At 32.1% G+C, this 13,563-nt stretch overlaps 1 protein-coding gene across 2 annotated transcripts; it reads left to right on the top strand.

The window, feature by feature from the left end:
- The first annotated feature begins 789 nt into the window (after nucleotides 1-789).
- LOC8273758 (putative disease resistance protein RGA3) lies at nucleotides 790-5,403 on the top strand. 2 transcript variants are annotated; one of them, XM_025156804.2, is made up of 3 exons: nucleotides 790-3,813; nucleotides 3,950-4,016; nucleotides 5,137-5,403. In XM_025156804.2, the coding sequence occupies exons 1-2, from the start codon at nucleotides 823-825 to the stop codon at nucleotides 3,974-3,976; spliced, it is 3,018 nt and encodes a 1,005-aa protein (XP_025012572.2). In that variant the 5' UTR covers nucleotides 790-822; the 3' UTR covers nucleotides 3,977-4,016; nucleotides 5,137-5,403. The 2 variants fall into 2 exon arrangements, with proteins under 2 accessions (XP_025012572.2, XP_048233529.1); XM_048377572.1 differs by lacking the exon at nucleotides 5,137-5,403 and having other exon boundaries at nucleotides 791-3,813; nucleotides 3,950-4,130.
- The last annotated feature ends 8,160 nt before the right edge of the window (nucleotides 5,404-13,563 follow it).

The following is a 13,563-nucleotide window of genomic DNA, read 5'->3' as shown; positions in this document are numbered from 1 at the left end:
CTGGCGCCTTAGCCACACACCCTTCGTATATATATTACACAGAAGTTTTGATAAAACTTGGATTACAATTTACACTAAAAAGGTTTTATTTTTTATTTTCAACATTTTATGGCACGAAAACCAGAAACAAGATTTGGACATCTCAACCACAATATTATTATACTGTCCAAAAATGTGAAAGAAAAATCAACAAATTAAAAGTTCATGAACTTAACTTGTAAATTAAATTAACGTGCTGAAATTAGTATATTTGGTGAAAGTTAATTTACTCACGCATGAGATTTGAAAACAAAGTCACAATTTATAAAAGGATATTCTTTGGAAAACCTTGTCAACTTCATGTTTTCAAGTTAAAATATAAAATTAGTATAATACATGCTTTCTTGATTTCAATTAATTAAATAAAACCTAAAGAATGGCATCCTTGAAAATTCACAAAATCAGATCCAAATTTACCTTTTCCTTATTAATTAACAACCAATATATTTGTATGTTAATATTAAAACAACAACGATAATAATTATAATATAATAATTAGTGAATATTATTTTCTACAGTGACAGTATACATTTTGGTATGTTTTCAAAAGGAAACCATGTATTGGTTTGGCTAGAAGAGCATTCTGATGAGGTTCTGGATGATGTTTTTGCAAGTTTATATGAAAATAAAAATTAAATTTCAAGTTCACACGTCTCAACCAACTAAATTTATTCATTGATTCTTTTTAGTTAGGATTAATTTGGTTATGACAATTATAAATGCTTGATTTATTAATGCAAGTTGAAATTTCTCTACATCCTCATGCATGCTCTATAAATAAGCATGCAAGCATTATCTTCTAACAGGAATCCGAATACTTCTCAATTCTCCTTTGATCAAACCATTTGCTACGTACATTTGACTAAAATGGCTGAAGCACTTGTGGCCGCGGCTTTAAAGCAGCTAGCCGACGTAATGGAACAACAAGTGAAGCTTGTAATGGGTGTAGAGGAAGAAGCAGAAAAACTTGGAAGCAATCTCCAATCCATCCAAGGTGTACTGGTTGAAGCAGAGAGACGACAATTCGAAAACCACGCTATCAGACACTGGTTAGATAACCTGAAGGAAGTGTCCTATAGCATCGATGATGTTCTTGACTCCTGGAACATAGAGATTCTCAAAGAACAGATTGAAGAAGATCAAGAATCTGCTTGCAGTTGGTTCAGGACACAATTCCTTCAGCTCCCCACTCTCAAACAAGTATGTTCAATCTTTCCCATCTCTTGCTTTTCTTGTTGTGAAACTGGTCAGCGATATAAGATTGCTCGCGAGATTAAGAAACTAAATCAACGACTAGATGACATTGCCAAAGAAAGAAAGAGGTATGATTTTGATTTAACTTACAGGGGGGATGAGCAAATTAAACCACTTGTAGTTAACTCTGCTATTGATGCAGCTGAAGTAAAGGGTAGACAGGAGGAGAAAAATACTGTTATAAAAATGTTAGTGGGTAGTGAGAGTGTTAATAAGTTAAACCTCCAGGTAGTCTCTATAGTAGGGATGGGAGGACTGGGAAAAACTACTTTAGCCAAGCTAGTATATAATGATAGTGAGGTAGAAAAGAACTTTGAGAGTAGAATATGGGTTTCTGTCTCAAAACCCTTTGATGAGATTAAGATTGCGAAAGCAATTCTTGAAATTCTTATTAATGCTGCTTCAGTTCTTGTTGAATTTGAAGCTATAATGCAACACATAAGAAAATTACTCAAGGGGAAAAGGCTTTTACTTATCTTGGATGATGTGTGGGAAGATGGTCCTAGCAAGTGGGAGCAAATGAGAGATTCTTTCATGTCTGCTTCACTAGGAAGTAGTATTTTGGTGACCACACGAGATGAAAGTGTAGCAATGAACATGGGTTGCACTGGAGATCGCCTATTTAAACTAGGAAATTTGTTCCTGGAGGAATGTTGGTCAATTTTTAGTGAAATTGCATTCTTTGAAAAGAACAATGATGAGAGAGTACAATTAGAAGCAATAGGTAGGGAAATTGTAAAGAAATGTGATGGTTTACCTCTTGCTGCAAAAACTCTAGGAAATCTTTTGCGTTTTAAGGATTCACGGCAAGAGTGGCAGAGTGTATTGAATAGTGAGGTGTGGGAACTAGAAGGGTTATGGGAAAAAAATAGAGAAACTCAAAGTGGTTTTGCTTCTTTATGGTTGAGCTATTATGACTTGGTTTTAGAATTGAAACCATGCTTCTCTTATTGTGCTATCTTGCCAAAGGACCATGAGATTAAAGGAGATAACTTGATTCAGCTGTGGATGGCTCAAGGTTATCTTAGGCAAACACATGTAGATGACATGGAGAGGATTGGTGAAAAGTACTTGCACAATTTAGCTGGCCATTCTTTTTTTGAAGTTGTGCACAAAATTGATTGTGGTCATGTAATGAGTTGTAAAATGTATAACATAGTGCATGATTTTGCTCAATATATTGTAAAGAATGAATGTTTTAGCATTGAGGTCAATGATGAGGAAGAGTTGAAGATGATGTCTCTTCATAAGGAAGTTCGCCATTTAAGGGTAATGCTTGGGAAAGATGTTTCATTCCCCAGCTCCATTTACAGGCTAAAAGATCTGCGTACTCTCTGGGTTCAATGCAAAGGGAACTCAAAGGTCGGAGCTGCACTATCTAATTTATTTGGCAGATTGACTTGTTTGAGATCCTTAAACCTGTCCAACTGTAACCTTGCAGAAATTCCATCATCCATATGTAAACTCATCCATTTGAGACAAATTGACTTGTCTTACAACAAGGATTTGAAGGGGTTGCCTGAAGCATTGTGTGAATTATGCAACTTGCAAACCTTGAATATGGATGGCTGTTTCAGCTTAGTAAAACTGCCACGTGGCTTGGAGAAACTAATCAACCTGAGGCATCTGCATAATGGAGGTTTCGAAGGAGTTCTGCCTAAAGGAATCAGTAAATTAACTTGTCTAAGATCATTAAATCGGTTCAGCATTGGACAGAACAATCAAGAAGCCTGTAATCTTGGAGACCTGAAGAACTTAAACCACCTTCAAGGATGCTTATGTATAATGGGGTTGGAAATTGTTGCTGATGTGGGTGAGGCGAAACAAGCAGAACTCAGAAAAAAGACGGAAGTCACTCGTTTGGAACTGCGGTTTGGCAAGGGGGACGCAGAGTGGAGGAAACATCATGATGATGAAATACTGCTAGCCTTAGAGCCATCTCCATATGTGGAAGAGTTAGGAATATATGACTACCAAGGCAGGACAGTGTTTCCTAGTTGGATGATTTTCTTAAGTAATTTGAAGACAGTTATTCTCACTAATTGCAAAACCTGTGAGCATTTGCCACCTCTAGGAAAGCTGCCTTTCCTTGAAAATCTTCGAATATGGGGTATGGATGGAGTCCAAAAGGCTGGTCTTGAGTTCCTAGGATTAGAATCTTCCTCATCTTCATCGTCAGGTATTGCATTCCCAAAACTGATAAATCTACGATTCATGCGAATGCGAAATTGGGAAGTATGGGCAGATGATTTTATCAGAATGGGAGATGAAGAAGATAGTACTAAAATAACTATAATGCCACAACTTCGCAGTCTGTCATTCGCGTGGTGCTCCAAGTTGAAGGCAGTGCCAGACCAGTTTTTACGGAAAGCAACACTACAGGAGTTAACATTGACTTGCTCTCCTGAGTTGAAACGAGCTTACCAGAAGGGGATAGGACAGGATTGGCACAAAATCTCTCATATTCCTAACATCAAAATCTGGAATTTTGGAGAGAAGCGGCTGCTGACATTGCTAGAGGTGCACTCTCACACTATCTACTTGATTTGTTTTGCTTCTATATATTCTAATAATTGTTATACTACTCATGCTAACCAGTATAATTAAGCACTGTTAAAATCTAATTCTTTGCATTTGGTAAATTAAATTTCTGTAGGAGAGAGGATTGATACATCATGGCTGACATCAAGAAATGGCAAACTCCTTCGTTCTGGATGCTTCAGGTTGCTACAGATATCATATATCCACGTATAGTTTCTTGGTATTCTTGCTTGTAATTGTACTGTATAATTGATACATCTGTTTACATGTTTGCACAACTTCTATTATTGTCCCCATTTCTCTCTTTTTTTTTTTTTCTTTTACTTCAAGAAGTGAAATAACAATACTATATTGTTGCCAAATTTTATCACACACTATCAACAAAAATAAGGCAATGCCGTTTATAAAGTTAACGTGTCGTTGAAGTTAGTAAGATCACTTCACTTGCCTTAAAACATTGTCAACTAAACTCTATGAGCCTTGAAAGATAATAAGAATATAAACCCAAAACCGGTCGGCCCAACGTGATCCGCCCTTATTTTTACATAAAGACTTGTGTTAGCCTCGCCAGCATCTAACATTTTCCTTCAGTAATTGAATGAAGAGGCCCACCATCATTTGCCTTCATTGTCTTGTTGTCGTCTCGGTCCCTACATTTCTTAAGCATAATAATAAATAGAAAATCAATACATATATGTATATAAAAAATTTATAAATACGCAAGCTAAATGTTTAATTTTCAATCTAATAAGTAATTACTATATAAAAAAGAAAAAAAAACTTTTGATTGGATCAATGATCATTAAATTTATTTTGCTTGTTTACTTTGTAGCTTTTTGTACAATTTTATTTTTTCTGAAATTTACTAAGGATTAAATAATAAAATTATAATCATTTAACATGTAATGAAATTTCTTTAACAATTTTATTAATTAATAAAATTATTAATTTATTAAATATTAAGTATAAGATGGTCCATTGTATTTAAATATTTAAGTGAGGACAAATTGGTAAAATATAATACAGCTAATTAGAAAAATGCAACGCAACAATAGTAACATCTCTCTAAATTTGATATTACGATAATTAATTAATAGTAATATCGTTTTGAAACCAAAAGCGTTTTATTGGTATTATTTTAATTTTTTACTATCAAATAATTAATAGAAAAAAATATATTTTTTATTAGAGATCATATTTTTTGTATTTTAACTCTTAGTTAGAGACATGTATGCTCCTGTATATAATTTTTTATTGAAACCATTTGCTGTTGGTGATGCTGTGTTGTGGGCTATCTCTCAGAATTGGCGGAAAGTGATTTTTGAAGGTGATGCGAAGAAGGATCATTCAATGTGCAAAGAAAGTTGTTTCGAGTCATCTTCTTAGATATTTCTTCTTCCATTTCTAGTTTTTCAGCTATTATTTTCTTGTATATTCCTAGAGTTTAATGGTTTGCCTCATGAAGTGGCCAAACCACGTTTCTTTCCCTCTATGTAACTCTCTTCTATCATCCACTAATGGTTGGTAAAGGATGCGTTTGGATAAATAACAGTTTGCATTATTTTTCAATTTATTGTTGGATGGCATGGTATGAAAAAATGGCATGATTCATAGTAGATATGCAATGGAAGCAGCCTTGGTGTATGGATGGACAGAAGCTTTTTTTTAGGATTTTGATACTTGGAGTTTTTTTTTTTTTTTTACAGCCGTTAGGGACAAATAGGACGTCTCAATCGGATTTCTGGCAACCGCTTAGTTATAGGTTGTTTAAGCTGAATATTGACACCTTTTGGATTGAAACTACAAATCAAAGTGGACTGACCGCGGCTATGAGAAACTATGATAAGCTTTGTAGGGCGGAGTGAGTCTCATATTTCTTATGCTTTTTTTGACAAATTGTTGGCTATTTGAAAAGGTATGCACTTTGCTTTGAAATGTAGCTTCAGTGATATTTAACTAGAATCGGACTTCCTAGAAGCTGTCAATATGATTAATAAGAATTTTATTATCTTTTATGAGTTTAGTATGGTTCTTAAGGACATTCAGAGACTTGCTTCTTTATTTTTTACTATCTGTTTTAATTTTGTTAGTCGGATTTACAAGTAAGTTGCTCATAAATTACCTGATTTTGGAGTCAGTCTAGACTCTAAACAAGTTTGACTTGAGGACGAATGCCCTTTGTGGATTCAACATCTTTTGTTGTAAGATATTATATTGCATGTTTGTGACTTTAGTTTTGAAAGTATTCTTTTTCCCTTTCAATGTTTTTCTCATGTAATTTTCTTGAAATATTTTTAATAAGGCTCCCTCTCTATAGTGGTTGATTCTTTTCTAATACAAGCTCTCTCCTTTTTTCAAAAAAAAAAAAAAAAGAAACTCTCCTCTATATATGGAAAATAAAAATCTAACTTATTAGTGACATATAGATAATAAATATATCACTAAATTAGCACAATGAAAATTTTATAATTATCTAGAAATATATAATGACATTATAAATATAATATCTTTTTAAACAAATATTTTAAAAATTATTTTCTCTATTCCTTTTCAAATGACCTTTTTAAAAAAAAATTAAAAGGTCTAATTACAAATTGAATCCTAAACTTTATATCTTTTAACCATTTTATCTAATTATTTCAAAATTTTAAAATAAATACTTTTTTTAAAAAATTCTTTTCAAAAATATTTTTCAATGACAATTTTTGAAATTTCACAATAAAAACAATGATGTGAGAAGTCGATTATGCTTACTAGTTTATCTTAAACTTAAAATATGACAATTAAAAATTTCATATATGTGCATTTTTTCACACATTTACATTTGAATGTAATAAATTTTTTATTAACTTAGTAACTTTTATGTTATTAAGTATAGTTGACCTGCCATGTCATTTTTCTCATTATGATATTTAAAAAATTATTATCGAAAAGTATTTTTAAAAATAAATTATAAATATATATGTATTTATTTTAAAATTTTAGAATAACTTGATAAAATTGTTAAAAAATATAAAATTTAGGATTTAATTAGTAATTAATCCTTTTTTAAAAAAATATTTATGATTTTAGAACTTCAATAAATTTTAATTCTTTCTTTCACTTATATCCTTATTAAAAAATAAGAGATTCTTAATGCATTCCATTTTAAGTGTTTCTATATAAGAAAGAATAGCTTAATTATTTTTCTTTTAGATTGTACCCTAATTAATAATTTCTTAATTTTTATGCAATAATAAAAAAATATAAAATAAAAAGAAATAAATAGAGTAATAATCCTAAACTCATGATTAAAATCCAATCAATAAAAATATTATAATTAATAAATAAAATCATATATCAATATACAATTGATTTAATCTATTTATAACATAGTAGACTGAATATATCTAAGAATTTGTTGTCGTTGTATCAAGAGATTATATCATTAGCCTAAGAAGAAAAGCAGAGTGGACTCACTGAATAATTAATGGGAAAGGAGACCTTAATAAAAGAAGATTAATAATGTTATTAGAAAATAAATAAAAATGTTAAGCAAGTAACATATTAAGTTTTAAGAAATCAAATAATTCCAAAAAACTCTTCACATTAATGATTTTTTTTTACTTCTAAATATCTAACTCGCTAATTAATACCGGAATGAATCAGAAAAATTTGGGTGGAGTCGAATCTAAATGTTGGCCAGCGTGAACCAACCCAGCAAACAAGGAAAGGATTCCTCTCCGGGCATCTAAATGTTGACGAATTGTTGGCTATTTAAAAAGGTATGCACTTTGCTTTGAAATGTAGCTTCAGTGATATTCAACTAGAATCGGACTTCCTAGAAGCTGTCAATATGATTAATAAGAATTTTATTGTCTTTTATGAGTTTAGTATGGTTCTTAAGGACATTCAGAGACTTGCTTCTTTATTTTTTACTATCTGTTTTAATTTTGTTAGTCGGATTTACAAGTAAGTTGCTCATAAGTTACCTGATTTTGGAGTCAATCTAGACTCTAAACAAGTTTGACTTGAGGACGAATGCCCTTTGTGGATTCAACATCTTTTGTTGTAAGATTATATTGCATGTTTGTGACTTTAGTTTTGGAAGTATTCTTTTTCCCTTTCAATGTTTTTCTCATGTAATTTTCTTGAAATATTTTTAATAAGGCTCCCTCTCTATAGTGGTTGATTCTTTTCTAATACAAGCTCTCTCCTTTTTTCAAAAAAAAAAAAAGAAACTCTCCTCTATATATGGAAAATAAAAATCTAACTTATTAGTGACATATAGATAATAAATATATCACTAAATTAGCACAATGAAAATTTTATAATTATCTAGAAATATATAATGACATTATAAATATAATATCTTTTTAAACAAATATTTTAAAAATTATTTTCTCTATTCCTTTTCAAATTACCTTTTTTTAAAAAAATTTAAAAGGTCTAATTACAAATTGAATCCTAAATTTTATATCTTTTAACAATTTTATCTAATTATTTCAAAATTTTAAAATAAATATTTTTTTAAAAAAATTCTTTTCAAAAATACTTTTCAATGACAATTTTTGAAATTTCACAATAAAAACAATGACGTGAGAAGTCGATTATGCTTACTAGTTTATCTTAAACTTAAAATATGACAATTAAAAATTTCATATATGTGCATTTTTTCACACATTTACATTTGAATGTAATAAATTTTTTTATTAACTCAGTAACTTTTATGTTATCAAGTATAGTTGACCTGCCATGTCATTTTTCTCATTATGATATTTTAAAAATTATTATCGAAAAGTATTTTTAAAAATAAATTATAAATATATATGTATTTATTTTAAAATTTTAGAATAACTTGATAAAATTGTTAAAAAATATAAAATTTAGGATTTAATTAGTAATTAAGCCTTTTTTAAAAAATATTTATGATTTTAGAACTTCAATAAATTTTAATTCTTTCTTTCACTTATATCCTTATTAAAAAATAAGAGATACTTAATGCATTCCATTTTAAGTGTTTCTATATAAGAAAGAATAGCTTAATTATTTTTCTCTTAGATTGTACCCTAATTAATAATTTCTTAATTTTTATGCAATAATAAAAAAATATAAAATAAAAAGAAATAAATAGAGTAATAATCCTAAACTCATGATTAAAATCCAATCAATAAAAATATTATAATTAATAAATAAAATCACATATCAATATACAATTGATTTAATCTATTTATAACATAGTAGACTGAATATATCTAAGAATTTGTTGTCGTTATATCAAGAGATTATATCATTAGCCTAAGAACAAAAGCAGAGTGGACTCATTGAATAATTAATGGGAAAGGAGACCTTAATAAAAGAAGATTAATAATGTTATTAGAAAATAAATAAAAATGTTAAGCAAGTAACATATTAAGTTTTAAGAAATCAAATAATTCCAAAAAACTCTTCACATTAATGATTTTTTTTGACTCCTAAATATCTAACTCGCTAATTTATACCGGAATGAATCAGAAAAATTTGGGTGGAGTCGAATCTAAATGTTGGCCGGCGTGAACCAACCCAACAAACAAGGAAAGGATTCCTCTCCGGGCATCTGAGAATGATTCGAATTGTATGAGGAACTTTCACGTACAGTTCTTTTTTCTTTTTTCTTTTTTTTTGTGAGGACCCACTAACTTGGTCCGAGACTTAGTGAAAGTGAAGTGGTGGGTCTACCCACACTCCTATCAATTATTAATTGTAATTTATTGATTCATAATCTTAGCCTCGGAGAACCATCCTCTTATTTTGCCTAAGCAACTTCTTTCTCTTCTATTAATCCATCATTTACCATCTTTCAGTATGGTTGATGCTCTGGTTTCCATTGTGTTAGAGCAATTGGTTGTTCCCAAAATTAAACAAGAGGCGAGCCTTGTTGCGGGTGTCGAGAAAGAAGTCGTAAAGCTTTAAAGTAATCTGGAGGCGAACCATGGTGTTCTTGCTGATGTAGAAGAAAGACAGCTCAAGAATACCAGTATTAAACGGTGGTTAGATGAGCTCAAAGTTGTATCCTACCGCATGGATGTTATATTGGAGGAGTGGAGAACCCTACTTTTGAAATCACAAGTTTTTGATAAGAAGAAGGCACTTTCCCTCTTCCGCTCTTTTTGCTTTTGTTGGACGAATGGAGCTAACGCCATGATTTTGCTCATAAAATTAAAGAATTGAATGACACCTTGACTAATATTAAGATTGAAAAAAATAATTTAACTTTGTTGTTGGAGAGGGCAGCAATAAACAAGCTCAACACGCACCAACTACTTCTTATATTAATGAAACGAAGTTGCAGAGCCGAGAGCATGAAGAAAAGAACATATTAAACTTATTATTGAGTAAGACCAGTCAAATTTCAACCATCGCTATAGTTGAGATGGGAGGTGTTGAGAAATAAGGCTAATAATCACAGGAATATGAACAAACAAGCAAAAAAAAAAAAGAACACAAAGATTTAACGAGGTTCGCCAATGTGCCTACGTCCTTGGGAATGATGAGCGGCTGTATATGTTATTATTGAATAATAATCCACCTGCTAGGTTATAAATACAATATATATATATATATATATATATATATATACAATCGGGGGCTGCCCTCGCACTCCCAACCCACTTAGATCGTAGCTTGCAGACTAACTATAAAACTCCCCATTGGACAGATGCTGCCGCTCTGCGCCATTCGCTCGTTGCGCTGTACTGCATTCCAACATCTGTCCCTTAAACTGGTATATGAGTCATACCTAATAGGAGAAATCACAAAAATAACTCTTGCCCAATTGGTTTTCCATGAAGTAAAAGCTAATTTCGAATGGGCAATTTGGGTGTGTTTAAAAACCTTTTAACTCAATGATAGTTGGCGAGGCAATCCTTGAATCTCTTTCGGGTGATGCCGAGAGACTTGGTGAACTGCAGGCTGTTCTGACCCGAATTGAGGCTACTATTGGAGGACAAAGATTTTTGATTTCTACTTGTACTAGATGATATGTGGGAAGATGGTCTTGAAAAGTGGGAACAATTGAGGCATTCTCTATTAGGTAGTTTGCTAGGAAGTAAAATTTTAGTGACCACGCATAGTGAGATTGTTGCAAGGAACATGGGCTGCAGTAGAAATAATGTACTTCAGTTAGGAAAGTTTCCATCGGAGCAATGTTGGTCAATATTTAGCCGGGTCACATTCTTTGACAGGGACAATGAAGAGCATGCGCGATTAGAAAGTATTGGTAGGTACATTGTCGAGAAGTGTGGCGGTTTGTCTCTTTCTGCAAAGGCTCTAGGAAGCCTTTTGCGTTTGAATAGTTCGGTGCAGGAATTGAGGAATATGTTGGATAGTGAGCTACATAAACTACCAGGGATTTGGGAAGCTTAAACTTGTTTAGCCGCGTTATGGTTGAGCTATTATTATGATTTGCCTTCAGAATTGAGACAATGTTTCTCATATTGTGCCATCTTCCCCGAGGATCACAAGATAGAAAAAGATCAGTTAATTGAAATGTGGATGGCTCAAGGTTATCTCGCAAAACTTTAACAAAAAATGAGATGGAGACATATGGTGAAGAGCACTTCCAAAATCTCGTTAGTCGTTGTTTCTTTCAAAATACTAAAGATGTAACGTGGAAGATGCATGATGTAATGTGTGATTTTGCAATATATCTTTGAAAGAATGAGTGTTTTAGCCTGGAGATCAAGAATTCTGAAGAGCCAACAAAGCAGTCTTTATGCAGCGAAGCACGTCATTTAAGGATAGTACTCGGTGGAGAGGCTTCAGTCCCTAACTCCATTTGCACATTAAAAATCTGTGTACCCTTTGGGTTCAGTGCCATTAGAAGACGAGGATTGGAGCATCTTTATCAAATTTGTTCAATGAGTTGACTTGTTTGAGATCTTTGACACTGTGTCACTGTGGTATTATATAAATCCCATCATAAGTAAGTTAATACATCTGAGGCAACTTGACTTGTCTGGTAATCTTGAAATGGAAAAGTTGCCGGAAAATGTATGCAAATTATATAATTTGCAAACATTAGATATTAGTTATTCTCATATGGGACTGCCAGAGAAAATGGAAAAACTAAATCAACCTGAGGCATTTATACAATGATGATACTTTTTGTCTCTTGCCTAAAGCAGTTGCGAGATTAACTAGCCTTAGGACATTAAAGAAATTCAAAGTTGGCTTTATTGATAAAACTAGATTTTGTTCTCTTGGAGATCTCAATAACTTGAACAAGCTTTAAAGGAGGAAGTTGCCATAGCAGCTGTGAGTATCTACCTCCCCTGTGGAAGTTGCCATCCCTTAAGAAGCTTATTTTGGAAGACATGGAAGGTGTTAAAAGGTTGGGTGTTGAGTTTGTTGGAATGGAGACTCAATCGTCATCACCCGGATCCCCCAAGTTGAAGCATCTTATTTTTAATGGGATGAGTAATTTGGAAGACTGGGATAGCATGGCGATGAGCAATTTGGCCACCAAATTCACAATTATGCCCTATCTTCGCTCTTTGCTAGTACTGCATTGCCCAAAACTGAATGCATTGCCAAACTACCTTCTCTAAATGACAAAATTAGAGAAACGATCAATCTATGAGTGCCCCATTCTGGAACAGTAAGAGAGTGGATGAAATTGGCACAATCCCAACATCCAACACGTTGGCATTTGATGTTCTTAAATGTACTTTCTTATGTTTACCTTTCTTAATTAATTAATTTATTTACTTTTGAAGTCCAATATAATTTGAAAGACCGATCAAATTAGTTAATTTGTTCAAATAATTTGATACAGAATTGAGCTCGCAAAATATTAATTATTTTCTTCAGGGTTCAAAAGCTGCTTTCCACCTTATTTATCAGCCTTGCATTTAGCAAGCACTAACACCATCTTTTGGCTGTTGGATGGCGAGAACTGTTATACTATTAGAATTATTTAATTCAATTCCCATTTGTTAGCTGCATTTCTCTAGATTTAATTTGCAGGGGACTTTTTACAATAGTAATAAGCTTGTTATGTTCAAAACTTATAAATGATGTCCTGTTTCGCCGCTGTCAATTATCTTTAAGTTCTTTTTTTCCTGAAAAAATGCTACTCTAGTTAGTAATATCTTGACTTGAATGCAATATATCTTTGCTTCTAAATCAGAAAATATGTGCAAAATAATGGGTACTTCACTCAGCAAACACCTTTAAAAGATTTGTGGATGTACAATGATAACTTGAAAATACCTTTAAAAGATTTGTGGATGTACAATGATAACTTGAAAATTTTATATTTAAAGTATAATGCGCTGTTGTAGTACATGCAGGAAACTGTATGCATATGAGTTTATCCATACTATGCAGGACTAGGATCTCGATCAAATTTAATTCTCAATTTATAATATTGATTCTTCAACTTTGGCAAAAATCTAGGGAAATGAGAATTTGTCGATGCCTTTCAACCCTTAGTTTCAATGAGATGCATTTTTTGCCAAGTAACATCTTTCTTTTATTTCTTGACTAAACTGTGCTGTAGTATTAAGTCAAACTTCAACCATGATGGTACACTTTCATCACAATGTTAATCCATTGGGTAACAAAATATTTTTGGCTGAATTGTTCCCCTTCAGTTTCTTCCAGCTTTGGATTGATGTTCTTGTTATTTGGTTGTTGAATCTAACTTCCCTAGTCTGCATGTTTCTGGTTCTTTTAGGGTGACATAACGTGAGTCGAGCATCTTGATCG

Source organism: Ricinus communis, chromosome 8, assembly GCF_019578655.1.
Source record: "Ricinus communis isolate WT05 ecotype wild-type chromosome 8, ASM1957865v1, whole genome shotgun sequence".
Lineage (NCBI taxonomy): Eukaryota > Viridiplantae > Streptophyta > Magnoliopsida > Malpighiales > Euphorbiaceae > Ricinus > Ricinus communis.
Note: the sequence above shows the minus strand (reverse complement) of the source record. Positions and strands in the feature narration are given on the sequence as shown.